General features: G+C 36.4%; 1 protein-coding gene across 1 annotated transcript in view; it reads left to right on the forward strand.

The window, feature by feature from the left end:
- The window catches only part of NDC80 (NDC80 kinetochore complex component), a 53,789-nt gene that overhangs the window by 16,667 nt on the left and 12,441 nt on the right, over window positions 1-24,681 (forward strand). The window contains exons 7-13 of the mRNA XM_004275922.3: window positions 4,275-4,364; window positions 6,540-6,633; window positions 8,103-8,209; window positions 8,966-9,110; window positions 11,481-11,686; window positions 14,580-14,732; window positions 17,617-17,706. Coding sequence (XP_004275970.1) covers window positions 4,275-4,364; window positions 6,540-6,633; window positions 8,103-8,209; window positions 8,966-9,110; window positions 11,481-11,686; window positions 14,580-14,732; window positions 17,617-17,706 — 885 coding nt within the window. The remainder of the gene's footprint in view (window positions 1-4,274; window positions 4,365-6,539; window positions 6,634-8,102; window positions 8,210-8,965; window positions 9,111-11,480; window positions 11,687-14,579; window positions 14,733-17,616; window positions 17,707-24,681) is intronic.

Consider the following 24,681-nt stretch of genomic DNA (forward strand, 5'->3'; position numbering starts at 1 on the left):
TCGCAGAGGCATTTTTTTCAGATGGTTAGCAGCTTGCTTTTTTTTTCTTTTCCTCTATGCTTCATCTAGTTTCACTTGTTCACAGGGTGCTTCATGCAGAGGCCTCGCACCTGGCACTTAAGATCAGAGTGCCTAGTGAGAAGTGGCTGCACTGACACCTCCTCTTCTAGGAGTTTTATAGTTTCAAGTCTTACATTTAAGTCAAGTCCAATTCAAGTTAATTATTTTGAATGGTGTAAGACAGTGTTCTGGCTTCATTCTTTTTTATATGTGAATATCCAGTTTTCCCATCACCATTTATTGAAGAGACTGTCTTTTCACCATTGAATGTTCTTGGCTCCCTTGTCAAATATTCGTTGTTGTATATACATGGGTTTATTTCTGGACTCTCTGTTCTGTTCCATTGGTCCATGTGTCTGTTTTTATGCTAGTACCATAACTGTTTTGGTTGCTATATCTTTATAATATAGCTTGAATTCAGGAAGTGTGATGCCTCCTACTTTATTGTTCTTTTTCAGGATTGCTTTGGCCACTTGTGGTCTTCTGTGGTTCTGTATAGATTTTTAAATAGTTTTCTCTAGTCAGCTTAAAAAATGCCATTGGAATCTTGATAGACATTGTATTGATCTATAGATGCTTTTGCATAATATGGACATTATAACAATATTAATTCTTCCAAGCAATGAACACGGGATATCTTTCCATTTATTTGTGTCTTCAGTTTCTTTCATCAGTGTCTTGTACTTTTTTTTTTTTTTGCGGTACGCGAGCCTCTCACTGTTGTGGCCTCTCCCGTTGCGGAGCACAGGCTCCGGACGTGCAGGCTCAGCGGCCATGGCTCACGGGCCCAGCCGTTCCACGGCATGTGGGATCTTCCCGGACCGGGGCACAAACCCATGTCCCCTGCATCGGCAGGCGGACTCTCAACCACTGCGCCACCAGGGAAGCCCTGTCTTGTACTTTTCAGTGTAGAGATCTTTCACCTCTTTGGTTAAACTTATTCCTTTATTGCTTTGATGCTATTGTAAATGGTATCATTTTCCTTTTTTTTTTTTTTCAGATAATTTGTCATTAGTATATAGCAACGCTACTGATTTTTGTATTTTAATTTTGTATCCTGCAAATTTACTGAATTTGTTGATTAGATCTAACAGGTTTTATTTGTTTGTTTGCTTTTGAGGGGGCTTTAGGATTTTCTGTATATAAAACCATGTCATCTTCAAATAGAGATAATTCTACTTATTCCTTTTCAATTCTGATGCCTTTTATTTTTCTTGCCTGATTGCTCTGGCTAGGATTTCCAGTACTATGTTGGATAAAAGTGGCAACAGTGGGGCTTTCCTGGTGGCACAGTGGTTGGGAGTCCGCCTGCCAATGCAGGGGACACGGGTTCGTGCCCCAGTCTGGGAAGATCCCACATGCCACGGAGCGGCTGGGCCTGTGAGCCAAGGCCGCTGAGCCTGCGCGTCCGGGGCCTGAGCTCCGCAGCGGGAGAGGCCACAACAGTGAGAGGCCCGCGTACAGCAAAAAAAAAAAAAAAAAAGTGGCAACAGTGGGCATCCTTAACTTTTTCCTGATCTTAGAGTAACAGCTTTCAGTTTTTTACCATTGAGTATAATGTTAGCTGTGGGCTTGTCATATATGGGCTTTATTATGTAGAGGTACATTTCCTGTATACACAGTTTGAGAGTTTTTATTATGAAGTGACGTTGAATTTTGTCAAATACTTTTTTTCTATTGAGTTATTGTATGATTTTGGTTTTTTTATTCTATTAATGTGATGTATCACACTTATTGATTTGCATGCATTGAGCCATCCTTGCATCCTATGATAAATCCCACTTAATCATGTTGAATGACCTTTTCAAAGTGCTACTGAATTTGGTTTGCTAATATTTTATTGAAAATCTTTGCCTCTATATTCTCATCAGGGATATTGACCTGTAGTTGTCTGCTCTTATTGAATTGCCTAATTATTACTGTTCTTGATTGATTTCTGTTGGTACCACTGTTTTCAAACAAAAATTTTTCTGTTTTATCATTTAGTTGTGATGTTTCCAGATAGAAGATAATGTTTTTCATGTTGAAGCTTATCTGCCTCTTTCTAATTTTTGTCAAGAATAATCATTGAACCTTATCATATGCTTTTACAGGATCTATTGAGATGATTGTTTTTCTCAACCTGTTGGTATGACATGATAGGATATTGGTTCCCTAATAGTCTCTGTTTGTTCATTGTTGGTTATTCCTTTGCTATACTCCTGAATTCAGTTTGTTAATGTTTTGTAAGTAAAGTTTTATTTCTTCTCTCTCATTATGCCTCTTAGCACAGAGCTTATAAGCACATCCTTATTACGGTGTTTGAGTGATAGGAGTTTTGCCAAAGTTGCCCCGTCTCCCCTCTACCAAGGAACATGAATAGGAGGGTGCATATGCTCCACTAGCTCTGTGATTAACATTTTGGTTAATAACCAAAGTGGGCTAGGGCGTTACTCATCTCAAATCCCTCTGAGTCCTTTTCTTTTCTTATAATATAATACCCTTTTGTAATATGAAGGAGTAGTATTTTATTGGTAAATGCCACCTCTGGGTAAAAAATGATTACTCAAGTCCATATTTCTGGTTATCTCTATCCAGTTTCAGGTTGAAACATTTTCAACCAAATCTTCTCAGTACAGAAGAACTTCTAGTTATTGTTGTAAGAGTCTTTCCTATAGTTCCTGGGGATCTGTTTGTCCCTTGTAAGGCTCTCCTTGAACCTTGCAGAGTAGCAAGAGTTTTCACAAGGACCTTTGACAAGGCAGCAGAAACTCTGTCTTTATCTACCCTGATGATAAGATATGAGATTCTGTTCTTCATCTTGGGCTCTGCCTTACATGTCTTTAAGACTTAATTAAATCTGATTGTCACTTGAGGCCTTGTCAAGGGAAGAAGAGGTAAAGGATGAGTTGATAGAGCTTACCTGCATCCACCCTAGATATACAAAAGGTCTAATGAGCGCCTTTGGAATAGGAAAGGAGCAGATAGGACAAGCTACTCTAGAGTAAGGACAGTATCCCCACTCAGCAATCCTATCTATATATGAATACTAGGGTAAGAAAATGTAAAGAAATATTTTCAACAGAAACCACATTCTTCTTTTACACTCCTAATGCATAGTCCATTTTTGTAAAGTTTAGTCTTCATTACATTAGATATACGTTGATATCTTTACATTTTATAGCAATTTCATTTAAATTTTCTAATTTTCTTTTATTTTTAAAAGGTTATATTTCTAAAACAAGTTATAAAAACATGTGTTCCAAGATGGAATTTATGTGCCTTAAAAACCTTTAGGCATTTTCCTTTTAGCTTGTTAATTATAACATCTGAATGTTTGCTATAATTTATTATCTGTTATCACTTTCAAGGTTAAATATTTGTATTTCTGAAGATTTTATATTGTAAAATTCAATCTAAAGTGCATGCTTATACAGTCTGAAGGAGGCAGTAGATAACATTTGAGCACCAAAATTGAGTTTATATAAAAGAGAAATAAATACTTTTGGCTTACCTTTTGTGGCAGTTCTGTTTTGGATTCTCAGAATTGCATTAAAACGTGTGTAGGGGGCTTCCCTGGTGGCGCAGTGGTTGAGGGTCTGCCTGCCAACACAGGGGACACGGGTTTGAGCCCTGATCCAGGAAGATCCCACATGCCACAGAGCAACTGAGCCCGTGCGCCACAGCTACTGAGCCTGTGCTCTAGAGCCCACGAACCACAGCTACTGAGCCCACGAGCCACAGCTACTGAGCCCACGTGCCACAACTACCGAAGCCCACGTGCCTAGAGCCCGTGCTCCGCAACAAGAGAAGCCACTGCCATGAGAAACCTGTGCACCTCAACGAAGAGTAGCCCCTGCTCGCCACAACTAGAGAAAGCCCGTGCGCAGCAGCGAAGACCCAACACAGCCAAAAATAAATAAATAAAATAAAAATTTTTTTTAAATGTGTGTATATGTTCTCAATAAGTGTATAAAAAAGATCAGCATATTTTTCACTATAGAATAGAACTAAACATGGAGCCCATCCTTTTTTAATCCTAAGGGATTTAGTTAGTAAAATATCAAAAGGATTATATTTTAAGGTTTAAAAGAATAACTTCTCACGAGACTTTGTCAGGCAGTAATGTGAATGCTCCTAAAAATGACACTGAAAACAAATTTGACAAAACATGAAAGCTATGTGTTTTCCTCAGAAACTTAATCAACTTAATATTTTGCTTGTGTACTAAATAGTTACATAATGCCATGAAAGAAAGCTCACCTTTATTTGATGATGGACAGCCTTGGGGAGAAGAAACTGAAGATGGAATTATGCATAATAAGGTACCTTACATTACTGTAAACATTAGAGTTATCTTAATATTAACTAAATGTGTTATTATTGAAAGTGATATATTCTTTTGTAGAACTTGGCTTTTTGCTTCCTGAAAAATCTGCTAAAACTGATTTGGGGAAATATTAGTCAATGGAATTACTCTTGAAATCACATTGTAGTTTCCTAAAAGTAACTAGGAACGGAAACTTGTAAATTTTAAGTAAGTTAAAAAAGCAATGCAATTAGAATTACGTCATAACGTTATTGTTATATGTACAGATGTAATATTTCTCTTTCTCCCCTATCTTTTATAATGAAGGTATCAATACTGGCATCATTATTGTAATATAGTATTTTGTCAACACAAAGCCTGAAAGACTGGGTCTTTAAATAGATGGCATGTGGGTTTTTTGTTTGTTTTGGCTTTTTAGTTAGGCATATTGCACTTAAGAGTTGCCACTTCCAAAAGTGATTGAGATAAAAGTAAATAGATGGTCTAAATTGGTTCCCAAACCATCCTGTATTGGAGCCTTAATTATGTAACTAACCCTACCCTATTTCCTAAAATACATAAATTTATATATCCAAAGGGAGCAAACACCAACTCCAAGGAATAAATTTATAGTATTGAGATTAAACATTAATGTCCCCAGCATATATAGTTCCTATAGCATATATAGGTCCTACTATGTAGGACCCTAAAGATTAAAAAAAAAAAAAAAATTCTCTGTTCTTCACTCTTTGGAGCATTTGTCATAAAAAGAAAGTGGAAATAACCTCAGCTTCATCTTTTATTACTACCTGGGAAATAGTTCAAATAGAATGATGTATCAACTGACTGGCATGGTAGTGTTGCTTTTTTTTTTTTTTCAAACAAAGAATATCATACCCCATTACTACTTCATCAGTGATCCTTGCTGGAGAAGCAGCTAGAAAGCCTTTGATCCTCTTGAGAGAATTCTCTTCCCATGTTGCAGTATGTGTACTAGACTAGATTTATTGGTGCCTCAGTTCTCACCCAAATAAAATTATAATACCTACTAAATGACTAAATATTAAATTTATTGATATTCATCCTAAATGGTAAAACAGTAAGAGTTATTCTTGCTATTCTAGCTGTTATTTCAGATGACAATATATAGAGAAGCACTTGGGAAATTATAAAGTGCTATTTTTAATTTTAAAGTAAAAATTAATTTTAAATTTAATTAAAAAGAGTTACCAAAGTATCCAACTTCATCAGATTCTGAGCCTCAGCTTTGTAGATCTAGAAATTCAATTTTTTTTTAACCTGCAAAATCACAATTGACCAAACTTAAGGAAACGTTCACTCTTACCAAATTCACATCTGAAAAAGAATAAAAATGTATTAATTTACCACCACTGACACATCTTTCCAGTTACAGAAATACTCATACCCCCTATTCAGGACACCCCTTCAGTATCAACCAAGTAGTAAGAAGATTGTTTAGTAAGCAGAGAATCAGCACAAAGGGAATTGGTTTATCTTGAGGGATGTGTACTGCATCTGGCTGTGGAAAATGCTGATCAGCCATCCTTGCCTCCTAACAAAGTACACATCTTCAGTAAGCAAAACACCTCAGAATTGCAAAATAGAGTATTATTTTCTCTTGGATAAATATTAAGAGTACTAATAGTCTACTGTTTAGATCTCTACTAACCATGCCATATTTTAGCATGAAGTTACAATGTAAATTATAGCCTTTATTAATTATGTTCTGGTTTTCACAACTAGATCTTGTCAGTTTAATTAGACTTAAATGATCAGCAATTCATTTAAATTTTTAATTAGATTATCCCTAAAGATGCTCAAGTTTACATTTTATGTTGAATTATATTTATTAATAAGCTTCCTTGTCTAACCTTCTCAAAATTCTGAAGATATGGGGGTTTTTTAACCATTTACTAAGTATCACCTTTATCCAAATTGAAGTATTCTTTTCATCCTTATTATTCACTATAGAAGTAGCAGACTAAGTAAATCTGTGCAGCATAATTAATGATATTCCCTAGGTTTGTATCTCATTTACAGGAGTTCATGTAACCACTTAGTGTTCCTGACTTTTATTTTTTTAATCCAAATTTAAATTTCTACTTAGAAAAATGAAATAAACTAAATAGAGAATCATGGCTTTGTTTTTAAATCTGCTTAACCCAATCAGTTGTTTTTGGACTACACCATAAAATGCTATGAGAGTTTCATGACTGGTGCCGACAGCTTTGAAGAGATGAATGCAGAGTTGCAGTCCAAGCTGAGTAAGTGTTCTCATTCCTACAGTGCTTGCTGTGGGTCATTTAACTCCACTCAAGGAGTTGTAGCCCATCTTACTAAGCCTAATGTAAATGAGTTTAGATGCCTCCTGATTTTTATCGGAACTGTTTCTTTGGTGGAGAGGAGTAAAGGTTAAGCAGAAAGAATACTGGTGTTGGAGTCAGACCTGAGGCATGACCCCTTACTGGCTGTGTGACGTTAACAAACTACTTAACCTTTCTAACAAAGTTTTGCAGGATTAGATGGCCATGTTTATAAAATGTCAAATGTGGTACCCGGAGCACACAATATAATCAGCAAATGTTATTCCTCTTGGGGGATGATATCCCTGTGATATCCTTGCCTTATTATTTTAGAAATTAAAGTACCGGTTAGTCAAAAGATCTATGGTCTCTTTCAAAATTTATGTCACATAGTTAATGGGCTATGATATTTCCAAAGAAAGAAATTATTTTTCCACTTAGCTAATCTAGTGACATTCGGTATTTACTGGCTAACTTTAAAATATTCCGGAGTATTATTTTACATTGTTGTTCCTTTTTTGTAATAGTCTTGTATATAAAATGCCAGAGTGGTAGGTAAAATAGATAAGTTTAAGACATGTAAAGCGATCCTCCAAAGACTATGGAATCAATCAAAATAGGAGATCACCCTGCCACTATTAGCACAAAAAGTGAAAGCATTCTCTTTGTTTCCATGGGATATACTTTCCTGAAGAATAAGCGGAACAGGGACTTCCCTGGTGGCACAGTGGTTAAGTCTCTGCACTCCAGTGCAGGGGGCCCGGGTTTGATCCCTGGTCAGGGAACTAGATCCCACATGCATGCTGCAACTAAGAGTTCACATGCCACAACTAAGGAGCCCACGAGCCACAACTAAGACCCAACGCAACCATATAAGTAAATAAATATTTAAAAAAAAAAAAAAAAGCGGGACAATTTCAGCTTGTCCATATGAGAAGGGGAGCAAAGAAAATAATGATGTCTTTTTTTTTAAGAGGAAAATTCATAGTGATCTAACACTGAAAGCATCTTTGCTTTGATATTGTGTTATAATTAATTAAGCATATGAATTATATTCATTTATTCAAACAATATTTATTATATACATACTGTATACCAGCCACCATGTAGGCACCGAGGATACAGTAATGAATAAGAGGTAAAAATCTCTGCCCTTGTGAGCTTACCTTCTATTAGAGACAATAATCAAATGAACAACTGTAAGTCAAATGGTGATAAGTGCTCCGAAGGAAAATGAAGTAGGATAGGGAGGTAGAGAGTGTGGTGGACCAAAGGGAAGGGTTGCAGTTTTACAGACGGTAGAATGTCCTTCAGCGGGATGTTTTGAGTAGAGACTAGAGGAAGTGAGGGAGAGAGCAATGGTAAAAACCTGGGGGAGAATTTTTTAGGCAGATTTGAGACCTTATGAAGTTTCTGGGTTTTTTCTCCAGAGGATTTATTTAATGTAGATGCTTCCAAGCTGGAATCATTAGCAGCAAAAAACAGAGCATTGAATGAACAGATTGCAAGATTGGAACAAGAAAGAGAAAAAGAACCGGTTAGTAAACATGCTTATCTTCAACAGGCTTATACACTTACTTATACTCTTGGGTCTCCTTGGACAACACCAGCTGTTTCTTTATGTATTTTTTAAAAAAATACATTAAAAAAATAAGCTTCTTAAAAGTTAATTTTTTTTACATAGGACAGAACTCCTAATGAAAACATGTTTGGTATCCCTAGAGTTTTGTTTTCCCTTGTGATCTGTCAGTCTTGGACTAATAGTGTTCAGAATATGATGAAAGAGTCTTGCCTATTTACATAAGACCAAAAAGATCTTTAGAACAAGGTCTGCATGTTATATACCTCTAGGGAGCACTACTTACAAGAGGCCCTGAGTTTTGTAGTTAGTGGAAAGAGAATGGTAATAAATGTGTTTATATAATATATTGTATCCAGAGGTCTTTCTAAAAGCTAAATGATAATATACAGATATCTAATTTTATTTTGTGTTTTATATTGTGGAAGCCCCTAGACTGTTCTGTAAAATAACAGATTTTAAATGTTTGTTCTTTTTCATTCTGGCCCTGGACTTTTTCTGTCCCAAACTGACTTCTGAAAAGTACGTACATCTTCTTAATTGGGTAATAACAGTAAGCTACCGTTTTAGTTTTTTTGACTCCCTCTAAAAGTGAAAAGGAAACTAATTTACCTTTCTCTAAGATGAATTTAAATAATATTGCTTTAACTTTCAAGTAAAGTATGGCATCATTATTGACGAGAATAACTAATCGCACTTTCTCTTCTTTTAAAGAATCGCCTAGAGTCATTGAGAAAACTGAAAGCTTCCTTACAAGCAGATGTTCAAAAATATCAGGCATACATGAGCAATTTGGAGTCTCATTCAGCCATTCTTGACCAGAAATTGAATGGCCTCGATGAAGAAATTTCTAGAGTAGGTAAGCACAACTAATGCTGAAAAAGGTCATTCAGACTGGGATGGGGACCTGTGTGGGACTTATCACATGTAGAGACAGCTTTGTCGTCTGTATCTTTTTTGCCTCTAATGGTAATGTATCAGGCAACCAAGTTTTTAGTGACTTATGTATTAGTTTTCTGAGACTGCTGTAACGAATTACCACAAACTTGGTGGCTTAAAACAATGGAAATTTATTCACTCACAGAAGGCTAGAGGTCGGAAATCCGGCAGGGCCACACTTCCTCCCAGGACTATGTGGGAGAATCCATTCCTTGCTTCTTCCAGCTTCTGGTATCTGATGACATTCCTGAGATTGTGGCCCTGTCACTGCAGTCTCTGCCTCCATCCTCACATTACCTTCTGTGTGTGTGGGTGTCTCTCTTCTGCCTATGTTAATTTCTCTCTGCCTTTATCTTTTAAGGACATTTGTGATGGCATTTAGGGCCCACCTCGATAATCCAGGGTAATCTCCTCATCTCAAAATACTTAATCATATCTGTGAAGACCCCTTTACTAAATATGGTAATGTTTACAAATTCCAGGGATTAGGACTTCCTATCTTTGGGTGGTCATTATTCAACCTACCACACCTTCTAACATGTTTTCAGACACCTGGCTTTTTAAAACCAAGAGGAACCTTATCTAAGAACACAAGCTGCCTGAATATAAATATATCTTCTATTCCACCTTGTAATTAATAAGCCAGATTTTTAAATCTCTGCTGGCCTCAGTTTGCTATATTTGCCTTATCCTCTATCACCACCTCCTAAGCTACTCAGCAGCTTAAGTTGATTGAAAATAAGATAGAAAGATGCTAGTACTATAAAAGCCCAACTAAAAAAAGCTTGTTTATATCTGGTGTGCTCCTAACCTTGTTTTCATAAACACATATGGATCTTAATCATAAAACCCTGAAAATACTGTGACACATGAGTTGATTGTTGCTTCTATGGTGCCAAAAGGAGATCGAGCCATTGGCTGGCAGTTTACAAAATAAATAAATAACTATATGGACCTACTATACTATTTTCCCAGACCTCAACGTGCTTCAGTTTTATTCTTTTAGGGTTTTACAGGCTGTATCTGTGTCATGTAGGAATTATGTAGATAGTCCTTAGGATATTTGATTTAGTTCTTAGTCTATGGAATATTGATCATCTGTCAAAAATCAAGGACAATAATTATCTGGAGTATTTGATAAATTGTTTTATTTTTTTCCAAATAAGTCTGATTACATATATTAGCTTTGCTGTAAACCAACTCTTTAAATAGTTTAAACTTGACCACTAATGTTTGTTCTCCATGACGACAAGGAGCCATAAACTAATTTTTTATTATAGCAATGTTTGTAATGCAATTAAATCAATACTTTATAATATTAATAATTTACCTTCCTTATTGGTATTTAATCTAGAGAATTTTTATCCTTCCCACTTCTCTTGTGAGACTTTCCAGTAATGGCAAACTGGGTAGGAGAGAGAGAAATACTTCAGCAATCATTTGCCATTGCACAGTGATTTAGTTTGAGACAATAATTTGATAACTGTTAACCTAAAATATTTTATTCTGAATTTTTTTAACTTTCTTGATTATTTAAAGTCATTCATGGCCAAGAGTGTGAATGAGACATATGTAACTCTATAGATATTGTATATTGTGGATTTTTTGTGCCGATTCCTGTAATAAATGAAGTTTTACTTAAACCAACCATTAATTCATTTTGAGCTCAGGTGTGGAGCTTCCCAACTACAGTACTGCAATACGACTGAGTTATAACAAAGCCGAGATTTTGATTCTCTCAGCCCTCAGGATGATTTCTGTGACCCCTTTGGTCATGAGCATCCTCATCCATTTATCCCAGTCTGCTTAAAAATACTGTCATATTTTTTATAAGCTATGAGTCATAAAATGTTGGCATCACTGTTCGATAGAACACCAAATATTATAAATTTGATAACTCTTCTTCCCCTTTCATGATCATTTGCTGTTTGTATCTTCTCTTGGTACAATATCATCGTTCATGATTACAAATTTTAGTAAAGCAAGAACCTAACCATTATGGTTGCTTAATATCTTACGAAACCACTGAAAATATCAGTGAAATAAGAATAAACTGATGTATGTATATATAAATATTTTTTGTTTGTGAAAAACTTGTAGCTTTTCTGACTTTTTGCAGAGAATCATGTAGGAGTATTAAAAGCATTTTAACTGAACAATAGCAGACTATCTGTTAAGTCTAACAATTCTTAATCATAATCATTATGTGAGGGAGTCAACTCTATTAAATAACGGCATCACTTTATTTGTAGGAATTAAAGGAACTTAAATTTTTTCTTTTTCAATGCAGAACTAGAATGTGAAACAATGAAACAGGAGAATTCTCGACTACAGAATATTGTTGATAACCAGAAGTACTCAGTTGCAGACATTGAGAGAATAAATCATGAAAGAAATGAATTGCAGCAGACCATTAATAAATTAACCAAGGACCTGGAGGCTGAACAGCAGCAGTTGTGGAATGAGGAACTGAAATATGCCCGAGGCAAAGAGGCGGTATGTCATACCATTCCCAGAGTGGCACTTCATTCAGACTTACGTTTGTAAAAGTCTATCCCAGTTAAGAACAACTGAGTGGGTAGAATAAATTGGCTAAAGAGGTAAAATTTTTCAGCATTGACATTTTACTAAAAACACACTCATCCCTTTATGTCAATTCAATAACAGCCCAATTTCTCTGTCATTTTTAAGGTAGCCTGTATTTTCCAATAGTGAAACAAGAAGTGAGCAAAAAAGTCTCTAAGGCCATGAAAATAATTTTTCATAAATCCCAAGCCTTTTATTCCAGAAGTGGATATGAGTCACTTCTTCATTTACCTCCTCACTACTTAAACATTTATTTAACATCTGCTGTGTGCCACTTACCATGCTGGGCATAGAGGGGAGATAAAAAGACATAGAAGCTTAAGAAACTTCCATTCTAGTTGATATTTTCTACCATGAGATCAGACCTCCAATAGAGGTTTGCACAGTGTACTGAGGGAGCATATAGTACACCTAACCAAGATTTTGGTGCGCATGGTGTGGGGAGATGGATGGAGGTTGATTTTAGAAAGGCTTCCTTGAAGATGTACACCTGAACTGAATTGGGAAGTATAAGGGAGAGTTAGCATGGCAAGGCTAGGGGAGCCAGCAAACAAACAAGTCTATGGGAAAGCTCAGGGAGAAAATAGCATGGTGCACTCTGGTACCCTAAGGTTTTCGTATGGCTGGAGCTTAGTAGCAAGGGACGGGAGCATGTGCAGAAGATGAGATTCAAGGATAAGCAGAGACCAAGTGGTGAAGATCCTTTTCACGTTTAGAAGTTTGAACTTTATCCTGAAAGCTCCAGGAAGCCTTTAAAATTTTTAAACAGATAAGATCATATTTCAGAAAGATCTCATTTTTGGTAATGTGAAAAATGGGTAGAAGGGAGCAAACCAGTCAGATAAGGGTCTGTGGCAGTAAGGTAGCAGAAATAACAAGCTGAATTGTAGGTAATGCTATTGGAGATTCATATGTGCTCCCTCATACTCCTGAGCTGGTAATCTCTGTCCCTGTGTATTAAGGAGAAAAATATACATTTATAAGAAATAGGCTGTGGTGGTGATCCCAAAAGTCTTTGAACCTAGAATTTGGTAAACCTGTGTTAGCCCTGGATTTGCCACCACATGTTTCTGTGACCTCAGCGTGTCCTCTGACTTCTCATAGCCTCAGTTTCCTTATTTATAAAATAAAGTGTGGTTAGACTAGGTCGGGAACCTGAAATGTCACTTCAACAATTATTAATATATTTTCTCTCTCAAGCACTGTGTGGGAAAGGGGAAGTTACGAGTCTCTGGACTTAGGCAAACTCTGTTTAACTAGCGAAATCTAGCTGTATGAATGCTATGTTTGATTTGAAGGATCAGGCTGAAAGGAGAAAGTTATCTGGGAAGTGGGTAAGCAGTGGCCTATGAAGGGCAAGAGTAGGGCCATGGACAGTGAGAAGAAAGCCTTAGGGTACTGAGTAGGAGAGATATTAAAGAATGGTAGCAGAATGCAAAAGGCAAACAAACATTCCACCCATTACCTTTATTTCTAGACTGATTTTTATTCCACATGCCACCTCTGACTGGTAGTGTCCTTCTGGAGCTCTTTGTTGAGATAGACATTGAGGCTGCATCTAGACTCATCAGGAAAGAGTGTGATGAGTTTTCACTGTCTGAATTAGCTGTGGGAAGGAGAAATGTGCCACATGTTTGCTCTCCCTGCAGTTAGGTGTGATAAAGTGCATGGGCTTGAGAAAGCTGTTTTATTACAGAAATAAAATCCTAGTGAAAAACAGAAGAAACTACCCCTGTGATCATTTACTGTAAGGACAAATAGACCTACATACTTTAGTTGTCCCTAGAGAGCTACTGTAGTAGTTGAAATGATTTCCTGATTTATTAATAAGGAATCTTAAATTTAACATATAAGTAGTATTGCTTTTGAGAGCTGATAAATTTTTGGAAATTGCAAATTATTTAATCAGATTCCGATAAGTACTTTTGCCATTTCATTCTTTCAAAGTATTCAATTTTATGGGTGGATAACAGCAATGAGAAACTACGTATGTACTAAATGGAGTAAGCAGTATGAAAATAAATTGCCTAGACTCTGCAAATTCATTTATTTAATCAAAAACTAGGTACTGTATGCCAAGTACTGTTTTAGGTGTTGGGGATACAACTGCTTTCATGGAGCATACTTTCAACTAACGGAGATGAACAAATAAATAATGTATGTCAGGTAGTATAAGTGCTATGAAGAAGAGTAAAGCAAGAGGGTAGAGAAATTGGGGGTGTTATATTAGAGGGAAAGCCTTTCTGATGACATAATTTGAACAGAGCCTTGAACAAAGGGAAGGAGACCAGGAAATGTGGAACGTATTAGTAAAATATTTTTATCAAAACAGTTGAAATAATATTTTGAGACTTAAGTGACTACATTTCTCTAATTTTGGATAAATGAAATATTTGTACATTGACAAAACTAAGTTTGTTTTCGTTTCATAATTTCTCTGGTACTTTAAAAAGTAAATTTTAGTTAATACCTAAACATGGACTTTTATTCCAAACTCTTTGTCAGATAAATGGAGGAACAGTAGTATATTACTTACTAATTAATTATGGTGTTAAAACTATCCTACAATTTAATGTGAAAAAAATCTTTCATTCTTTATATTTTAAAACTGCCATTCTTACTACTAAAAATACTAAATTATAAACTACTAAAAAAAATTATAAACTACTATAAAAATACTAAATTATAAACTACTAAAAAACACATAATTTTGTGTAAAACTGCCCAAAAATGCCAATTGTAAACCATATGGAATGGGGCTCTGGGTTTTTTTAATGTTTGTTTTTGTGTGCTTTTCTTACAGATTGAAACACAATTAGCAGAGTATCATAAGTTGGCTAGAAAATTAAAACTTATCCCTAAGGGTGCTGAAAATTCCAAAGGTTATGACTTTGAAATTAAGTTTAATCCTGAAGCTGGTGCCAACTGCCTTGTCAAATACAGAGCTCAAGTTTATGTACGTAATCGTGAGTACTTCACAAGGTTTTTAAATGATATGGTTGATGTCTGGCTCATAATATTTGTAAGTAAGAGTTTAAACTTTAGCATGTCCATAACTCAGGACTGAACATAGAAATACAGCACTGAAACTTTTTATCTTCTTTCCTCTTGGTAGTACACATCTGCTCTCTATTGTACCTTACTCTCCAAATTATAAAGCCTTGTCTTCCTCTCTACATACTTCACCTATTCAACTATCCAATAAAAGATATGATTACATATAAAATAGACGCCAGGATTATAAAGACAAAAATGACCTGATACTTGCTCTCAAGTTGCTACTAGTCCCCTCAGCGAGAAAGACATAAAAATAAATACTATATACGTGCTTTATTAGAAGCCTTTACAAGGTATGGTAACAAGATCAGTTCTCAGAATTGAGAGAAAAGTCCCCACAGAGATGGTGAACCTGGAATGAAATCTTCAAAGATGAGATGTTTATGAGGGTGATCTGTGGAAAAGTTTCAGGCACAAGGACACACATGAAGGCATGAGATATAATAGAGCACTAAGTAACACCAGGAGTCAATGAGAAAACTGCACATAATTTTCAAATATAGTCAAAGGTGTAATTTGGAGAAGAAAAATGTTAATTTCAACTTCTCAATTATTCACAGATTTTAGTATTTTAGTGGCCCCCCAAAAAATGTCAGTTTTCAAAATAGTTTTTAATAGAAGCATGTCAATCAAAGTCTAAAGCCATGCATTTTTTTCCCCTTAGAATCACTCATTTATCCCATAAATTATTTATTGAGTACATACTACGTTCCATACCTGCTAGATGCTGGAGATAAAATACCCAGAAAGAGGAATTTCCTGGTGGTCTAGTGGTTAGGACTTGGCACTTTTACTGCTGGGCCCAGGTTCTGTCCCTGTTCAGGGAACTAAGATCCCACAAACTGTGCAGTGTGGCCAAAAAAAAAAAAAAAAAAAACCTAGAAAGATACAGTTCCTACTTTCCTAGATTACAGTTTGTTGTTGGTGGACAGACTTTGATTAAATAAAGCTAAACTCATTTTTAATAGAAAAAAATGCATCCAGTAAACATTTAATCTTTTACTGTATTGTTTCTCAAGCAATAGCTAGGTAGGTAGATAGATAGGCAGGCAGGCAGATAGAGTTTACTCACCTCTATTTTGAGTAGTTTTTCATGCTAGTTCAAGAAAACAATTTCCTGAATTAAATTGCTGTAAAAAAGATTACCTGGTTCAGAAAGAATGCATATGCTCAGAAAAGAGGGAGATTTTTTTTTTGGCTCCCTGGAAATAGTTTTACATAATAATAGGACAATAAAAATAGAAATAGCATCAAGAAGATGCAGCCCCAACTGTTATAAGTAGTATTTGGAGAAAAGTTCTTAAAGAGATTAAAGAGGCAATTGCATCTCTCAAAAAAGAACAGCCAAAATTAAAACTCAGCAGTGACTTCAAAAGACCTACTGAAAACATAGTAATGCACAGGGTTTTCTTTTGGAGTGATGAAATTGTTCTAGAATGAGAGTGCATTGTGAATGCACTAAATGCCACTGAGTTGTGCACTTTAAAAGAGTTAATTTTATGTTAAATTAATATTTTAACTTAATTATTTCAGTTTAACCATTTTAAAGTGTGAGTTTCATCTCAATAAAAGAAAAAGGGGAAGGAATGAAGTACTGTGTTCAAACAAAATCAGTAGAATAGAGGATAAATATAAGAAATGCAAGCAGATAAGAGCTTGTTGGTGTACATGTGGAGATGCAGGGAGAGTGGCATGCCCAGAGAGCATAGAAGCGCTGCATCTCTTCCCACATACCTTGCCCTATGCATCTCTTCCATCTGGCTGTCCCTGAGTTATATCTGGACACCCACCTTCCATTATTCACGGATCAACCCACCCCAGATCTCTCACAGTAGTATGTTGTTGGGGAGGGGGAAGTTTCCCTCTCCCAGGCAGTTTTGACAAGCCAGCCTGGAGAAATCACCAGCTGGAAAAGTACTGCCACTGAGAGATCCTGGGATATCTGCCAAAGCAGGCAGAAAGTAAGATTTCTTGCCATGTCAGCCTCTAGGGTCTCTGACTGCAGGATCTGGTGGGAGGGAAAGTGGTGAGAGTCCCTTTTCTCTCAGTTTTGTTATAAGTCCTGCCACAAGAACTCAAGAAGGGTAGAGGGGGAATTTCCCTCTCCCTGACAGTGTTGAGATCTTCCTCGTTCCTTTTGTAGCCTCAGTCCTACATTGTGTGGCTTATTCAACCACTCCTTGCTGATGGACATTTGCCATGTTTCGAGTCTTCTACAACAGAGTTAGAATGAGGAGCAAAAAAATAAAGAAGAGGGACTTACTTGGCGGTCCAGTGGTTAAGACTCTGTGCTTCCACTGCAGGGGGCACGGGTTCAATCCAGGGAACTAATATCCCGCATGCCACATGGCGCGGCCAAAAGAATAAATAAGTAAAAATAAAGAAGAAATATAAGCAGATAATTGTAAGACTAAATAATTGAAAAGGATTAAGAGAAAAATGATGCATCTAGAGAGCATAGCATAAAAATAAAAACTACATATAAGTTGTTTTCAAGTGTACTTCAATTAAACTAAGTGTACTTATAGAATGTTTAAATAATAGCAGTGAATTTCTAGAGTAGAGAAGCAAATCTAGAATTTTGCAATTATTCAAAACCAAAAGCAAGTTACATTCTATAGTTATAGAAATTGCATTAAAAATTTTTTGTTTTATTTTCTTACTGATGGTGTATTAGATTAAAGATACCATGGCTTCACTTTTTTTCTCCAAAAGATGCCTCATGAGAGAAATTTTGTAATTACATATGTCATATGTAACCCACATTCCTATGTATTTTATAGGTACCACTCAAAGAACTCTTGAACCAAACTGAAGAAGAAACTAATAAAGCTCTAAATAAAAAGATGGGGTTAGAGGATACTTTAGAACAAGTAAGTAATGAAACAGAGTCATTATAAACAAACATAACATTTTGTGTTTTCTGATTGATAAGGAATGAATTTTTAATAAAATATTATGAAAAATGAGAGTCAGGTACACCCTTGACCTAGAAATACTTGAAGTAACTTTTTAAGTTACTTAAACATTCTAAGCTTCCCATATCATTGATGATGAAGTGATATGAAACTGAGTAAAGCTCGCTTTTTTTCTAACGGAGAATTGCCTCCTTTAACTTAAGATAATTTAGTAATATTCCTTTTTATAGTAAAAGGGAATTGAGGAGACTACCATAAAAGTAAGTATGTTATCATTTGCAGTTAGAAGCTAACTAACTATGATACATTAAGAGACTTCCATTTACCAGATTTCTCAGGACCATAGAATTCAGGGAGATTCAACTTTAAATGTCTATAAAAGTCTATTTCCAAAAGTAGTTTCAGAAAATTCCTGCTTCTGAGATACTTGCAACATAATATCACCAATATACCTGAGAAAGAATACTATTATATTCAATAACCTTTAGAGTAAACATTGTTATAGTTGATTAAGAAAAGTTAAAAAAAACTTCTCAAATGCAAGCAAAAGGTATTATTTATATAACACCAAACAGTTAAAGGAAACGCCTAGCTAATTCAACTTTTCGAGAACGATTGTGTTCTGGCTAACAGATTTCAAGATATAAAAGAAATCCTGTCTTTTTTGAGAATACAAACATTTATTTTCTCTCATCTGGAAATAAAATCTATGCATTTCACAGATAACTTTTAAAGTAATTTTGTATTAGAGAGAATTTTTTCACACCTCCCACAAACAGAAAATGTTGTTAGATAAGTGAAGAGTTTCATGATACTATTGTTACTATAATTTGGGGTTTCTACAAATCTGTGGGTTTTGTAACATCACAGTATGGAAAGAAGATAGGAATTCAGACTGCTTTAACAGGTGTTCCCCAGGGGTGATGGTTATTTGAGGTAAAGTCTTCCTTTAGCCTGCTTTAGTTCAATTTCTCTCTGGTTGGAATGGGCAATAAACCTGAAGACTCTCAAAAAGGTGTGAATTTCAAGCAATAGGAACCTCTTGACTGAAACATATTTTCAACTGACTTGAAACTTTTTTATGTTTTATTTTTTTTTTTTTGGCTGCATTGGGTCTTCACTGATGCGCACGGGCTTTCTCTAGTTGTGGCGAGCAGGGGCTACTCTTCGTTGCAGTGCGCGGGCTTCTCATTGAGGTGGCTTCTCGTTGAGGAGCACAGGCTCTAGGCGCATGGGCTCAGTAGTTGTGGCACATGGGCTCTAGGTGCATGGGCTTCAGTAGTTGTGGCACGTGGGCTCAGTAGTTGTGGCTCGTGGGCTCTAGAGCTCAGGCTCAGTAGTTGTGGCACACAGGCTTAGTTGCTCCACGGCATATGGGATCTTCCCAGACCAAGGATCCAGGGATCGAACCCGTGTCCCCTGCATTGGCAGGTGGATTCTTTTTTTTTTTTTTTAAAGGAATTTAGCTTTGTATGGCTTCCTCTTTTCTTTTTTTTTTAATTTATTTTTGGCTGCGTTGGGTCTTCATTACCGTGTGCGGGCTTTCTCTAGTTGCTGCGAGTGGGGGCTACTCTTAGTTGCAGTGTGCGGGCTTCTCACTGCGGTGGCTTCTCGTTGTGGAGCGCGGGCTCTAGGTGCATGGGCTTCAGTAGTTGTGGTGCGTGGGCTCAGTAGTTGTGGCACATGGGCTTAGTTGCTCCACGGCATGTGGGGTCTTCCTGGACCAGGGCTCGAGCCCGTGGCCCTTGCGTTGGCAGGTGGATTCTTAACCACTGCGCCACCAGGGAAGCCCCAACAGGTGGATTCTTAAACACTGCGCCACCAAGGAAGTCCCTGACTTGAAACTTTTTAAAAGCTATAGGCAGGAAAGTTTGGGCAGGCTGGGAAGGCGATTATGAAATGCCTACAATAGGCTAGGCCCCATATTAATGTTCCAAAGATAAATATAACTAAAGTTTATATGAAATATAAAGCCCATTTGGAGAAGACCAATATATGCAATTATGCTAATCAGAGTTGCATTTTTTTTGCAAAACTCCTTTGGGCATAGAAAAAAATGACTTAGTAGAGGGGAACTGAAATTAAGAGGTTAAACCATAGTATTAGAATAGAAAATGAACAAGGGGACAGGTTTAAGAAATGTTAAGGAGGTAAGACCCAAGCATTTCGTGGCCAAATGAAAGCTAGGAGAGGGGACTTCCCTGGCGGTCCAGCAGTTAAGACTCTGCGCTTCCACTGCAAGGGGCGTGGGTTCGATCCCTGGTCAGGGAACTAACATCCCATATGCCGTGCAGCCAGGCCAAAAAGTTAAAAAAAAAAAAAAAAGAAAAGAAAGCTAGGAGAGAAAGAAGGATCAACAGTGACTTCCATTTTTCTGGGGTGGGCAACCTAGAGGAGGAAAACCTAGTGCTGGGAGTAACCAGGACAGCTTGGGAGATAAGCTTGCTGTCCACTGACCACAGAAAACTAAAAGGGAGTTGAAGCAATAGATTCAGAACATAAAAGAGATATTGGGTCTGAAAGTACAGATTTTAGGGTCTCTAGTATATATGTGATTGTTGAAGCCAGTGATGTGGGTGATATTTCTTAGGGAGAATTGTAGAAGAAAGAGGCAAAGGATTGGCCAAAGAAGGAAATTGTAGGAAAAGCACTTAGAAGAAGTAGACAGAATAGTTGAAGAATAATCAGAAGAGGATATGCTATAAAAGGCAAAGTAGGGAAGACTTTTCAAGAAAGGAGTGATCCTAACTAATCTTTTTGTGGTAAATATTTTACAATATATACATATATCAAATCATCTTGCTGTACATCTTAAACCTATGCAATGTTATACATCAATTATATCTCAATAAAACTGGAAAAAAAGGGAGTGATCAGTGACGTCATATGCTTGAGACTAAAAACTAAAACTATTTTTTCTAATTTGACAAGTAGTTTAACCAAGTTAAGATGGCATAAGGTAAAATAGCATTTGAAATAGTAAAGGTTAAACAGAAATTAATAGATTAAAATAACAAAACTAATCAATCTGATAAGTACTTTAAAATAATTGCCAAAACCATTCAAAAAAAAGCAGGAAAAAACAAAATGAGAAATGGAAACACTATAAATACGGAGGGAATTTATAAGGCTAGTGTAACCCTCATACTGCAACCTAATGAAGATTATCACAAAAGAAGAAAATTAAACCAATCATACTTATGAATAAAGTGTAAAGTTTAAATTAAATATTAGCAATTGAAATTTGTTTAGCAAACTTTTTTAAGAGTCTGCTATACATGCCTGTACTGTAATCAGTGTTGGTGGTGTAATATCTGCCGTTGTGAATTCTTATTTTGTGTGGAAAGGTGGACATGAAAACAATCACTTTCATCATCATACTTTTGGAGTGTAAATACAGCATGCTGTGGATTCTTATAATACACCAAAGATAAGCACAAGGTTCTTTCTGAAGGAAGTGGTAGGTGAGCTGAGTGATGAATAACAAGAAGGAGTTGGCCAGTGGATACATGAAAGGATACACACACATCCCTACTGCAGAAGGCCCAGAGACCAAAGAGCATGGCATGTTAAAGAATTACCATGAAAAAAAAAAAAGAAGAATTACCATGAGTTTAAGTTATCAATAGGATAGAGGAGAAGCCTGGAGAAACAAAAACCTAATTCTGAAGAGACTTACTTGTTCTTGCTTACTGGTTGAATTTTTATTCTATAGGTAGCAGGGACCATTGAAGGTTTTTAAGCAAGGGAATAAAAGCTGTGTATCTTAGTAAACTCACAGTGTTGACATTTTGAAGAACAGGTTAGAGGTACATGAGACTAGAGACACACAAGAGATCTAACAGTATTCTGAGCCATAAGGATTCAAACCAACGCTACTGCAGTGAGGATGGAGAAAAGAGATTTAAAGATTGAAACAACAGGGAATCCCCTGGGGGTCCAGTGGTTAGGACTCCTCGCTCTCACTGCTGAGGGCCCAGAGTTCGATCCCTGGTCGGGGAACTAAAAATCCCACAAGCTGCACAGCGCGGCCAAAAAAAAAAATTGAAACAGCATAATTTAGTGGTCCACTTGGATGTGAAGGTTAAGGAAGAGTGAGAAATTAAGAATGTCCAGGTGTCCAGCTTTGGTATATGGTATTAAAGAAAAATTATTTATGACACTTGTTAGTGGTGATAAGGCAGACTTTATTCAAGGGGGGGCTATTACAGTGAGGTTTTGTAGTAGGCTAGGCTCATTCCAAATACAGCAAAGAAAAGTGGGAATTTATAGCCAGGGAGCAGAGTGGGGATCAGTGGATGGAAAATTACTGAGAGGAAATATCAGGGTAAGGGGGGATTCTGGCTAAACCAACCTAACAGGTTTCTTGCTGAAGGCAGGCCAAGGTGATCAGCCATCACCTGGGGCGTGGTAGAGGATGAGGAACTGGATCAGTTATTCGGGATGGGAGATTCTGGTTAAAGTGACTTAGCAGGATTCTTGCTTAAAATTGGATAATACAGAGACAAACATGAACGCCCGAAAGTCAGCCTAATTGAGAAGAGAGTTCAGAAGATCCTGAGTAGTTTGGTCAAAGAGAGATTCTTTGTCAATGGTGATGTCCTAAAACCTTGATAAAGAATACAAAGAAGGTTGTAGAACAGAGAATTTCAGGCTGGGATATGCTGTTTCAGGTCTCTGGGATATCAAAGTAGAGAATGTCCAGTAAGCAGTTGGGGTTTGGAAATAATATAGATACAGATAGATATTTTTAGCATACATGTAATTACAGTCAGGAGATTCCCCAGGTGTGAGAATGAGAGAGAGCTCTCCTAAGTGAGCGAATGAGAATACAGCCAAGGTGAAAATACTAGGAGAACATCCACATCCAAAGTACAAGCAGAGAAAGAGAAATCTATAAGAAAGAATTAGAAGGACATCCCAAGACTTAAAGAGGAAACCAGGAGTTTCCATGGTCTTAGAAACCAAGGAAGAAGGTTTCAGTAGGGAGTGATCAGTAACTACAAATGTTACTCAGATTAAGTCTGAAAGGTGCGTGTTGGCTTTAGCCGTAAAGGTGTTCCTCATGACATTTGCAAGAGCAACTTCATGAACCAGAAGAGCCAGAAAGCATATTACTGGTGGAGTTTGAATGGTAAAAGAGGAAGATACTATAATCTGAAAAGGTAGTTCTTCAGGGACTACTACAAATCTATTGCAAATGTTTGAATCTAAGGAAGGGAGATGGAACAGTAGCTGGAAAGTGGTGTGCGGGAAAGATTTTTGGTTTTTTGTGTGTAATTTGTTTGTTTGTTTGTTTATGGGAGGGGTTTGTTTGGTTTTAATGACGAGGGAGAGAGTTCATGGAAAGAGGGTAAAGTTTAAAAAATTAGGAACGAAAGGAATTGATGGATTTGAGTCTGGTTGTGAAGAAATAAAAAGGCATGAGATCCAGAGAAGAGCTGGAGGGGTTACTTCTCTTCATGAAGAAAATGTGTGCCCTGCATCCTGAAACTGACTGGAAGGAAGAAGGAAAGGTCTCATGCTGGTTGGTTGGTTGACTGGAGGCAGTCTAGTGGCTTCTGTCATCTCAGTTATAGAAGAAAAAAAATCATCTAATTAATTAATGGTATCTTCTTTGCTTATAAGCAACTTGAGAGCTAAGAAAGAAGGGAGGGGGGGAAAGAGGGAAGGAAATTTGGAAAGAGAGGAAGGGAAGAAGGAAGGGAGGGAGGGAGGAAGCCAAATCTTAGTAGGTCTTAGGGATTGCAGAATTATTGGTGATTGTTATTTTCTTTAATGCTTCCCCTGTTTACCACAGTGGAAATATGTACTTTTGTAGTCGGGGAAAAAAATGTGTAATTAATTGATGTAACTTTAGTAAAGCTGACATGGAAAGTAGAGCTGCTCAGATAAAAGTAAACAACACATTTGATCGACCAGGAGGGCCTAGTGGAAGTTCTGATTATTTGGGTGTTGATTGGTCTTATTGCAGATGAGTTTAATGAAACAGTTTGTTCACTACAGAAGTAGCATATCTTTAGACTGGAAGCAAAGTTTATAGCTTCAGTAGCTCTGGTCTTTAAAATGTGAAAGACAAGTGGTATTAGAAAAAGACCTTGGAGTTAGTTTTGAGTTCTGGGCGTATGCTAGTTGTGTGATCCTGAGTAAACAGCATTCTTTCCAGCCCACTCTTCTCTTCTTGTAAATAAGAAAGGAATGTCCCTTACAAGGGACTTTGGATGACTGAATGAGAAGTACTATATGCAAGAAAAGAAAAGGGGAAAAAAAAAGTACTATGTGCAGGTTTCTTTAGTAAGTTTGGTCATTTTACCATCCTATCTTTTGCCAAATAACAATAGTTTCACTAAATTTTTCCCAAAAGGTATATTTTTTTTTAATTTATGTATGTGTAGAATCATCCTTTTAAAGAAAGATGTCAACTATTTTCTGTTTCCTATTGGAAATATTATCATCTTGATCTAGCTGAAAAACATTCTCTATTAATTACCAATATCAACTGGTATCAGCACTTGTCAACAGGAAATGAACTTCAGAAACACTTTTTTCTTTTTTTTTTAGAAACACTTTTTTTTTCCCAGTTTTGGTTTCATCAGATCTTGAAGCTCAAGCTTGAACAAGATTAAATGTAGTTACTTTATTACTCTTTGGAAGAATGCATTGACTATAACCAATTAGCAAATATTATCAAACAAAATCAATATAAATAGTTCTCTTTAACATCCCAGAAAGTGAACACACAAATGAAATCTAGATAACTAACTCAAGTAGATAAAATCTAAATAAAGTGAGACTTCAAAACTAGAGAGCAAAACAATTTTTATTTATTAAGTTAATATAAGAATATTAATTATATGTAATACTTGTATAATATATATGAGATCTTAAAAAGTACTCCCACAGCCACTAGTGGAAAAACAGATATTGGTA

Source organism: Orcinus orca, chromosome 15, assembly GCF_937001465.1.
Source record: "Orcinus orca chromosome 15, mOrcOrc1.1, whole genome shotgun sequence".
NCBI classification, from domain to species: domain Eukaryota; kingdom Metazoa; phylum Chordata; class Mammalia; order Artiodactyla; family Delphinidae; genus Orcinus; species Orcinus orca.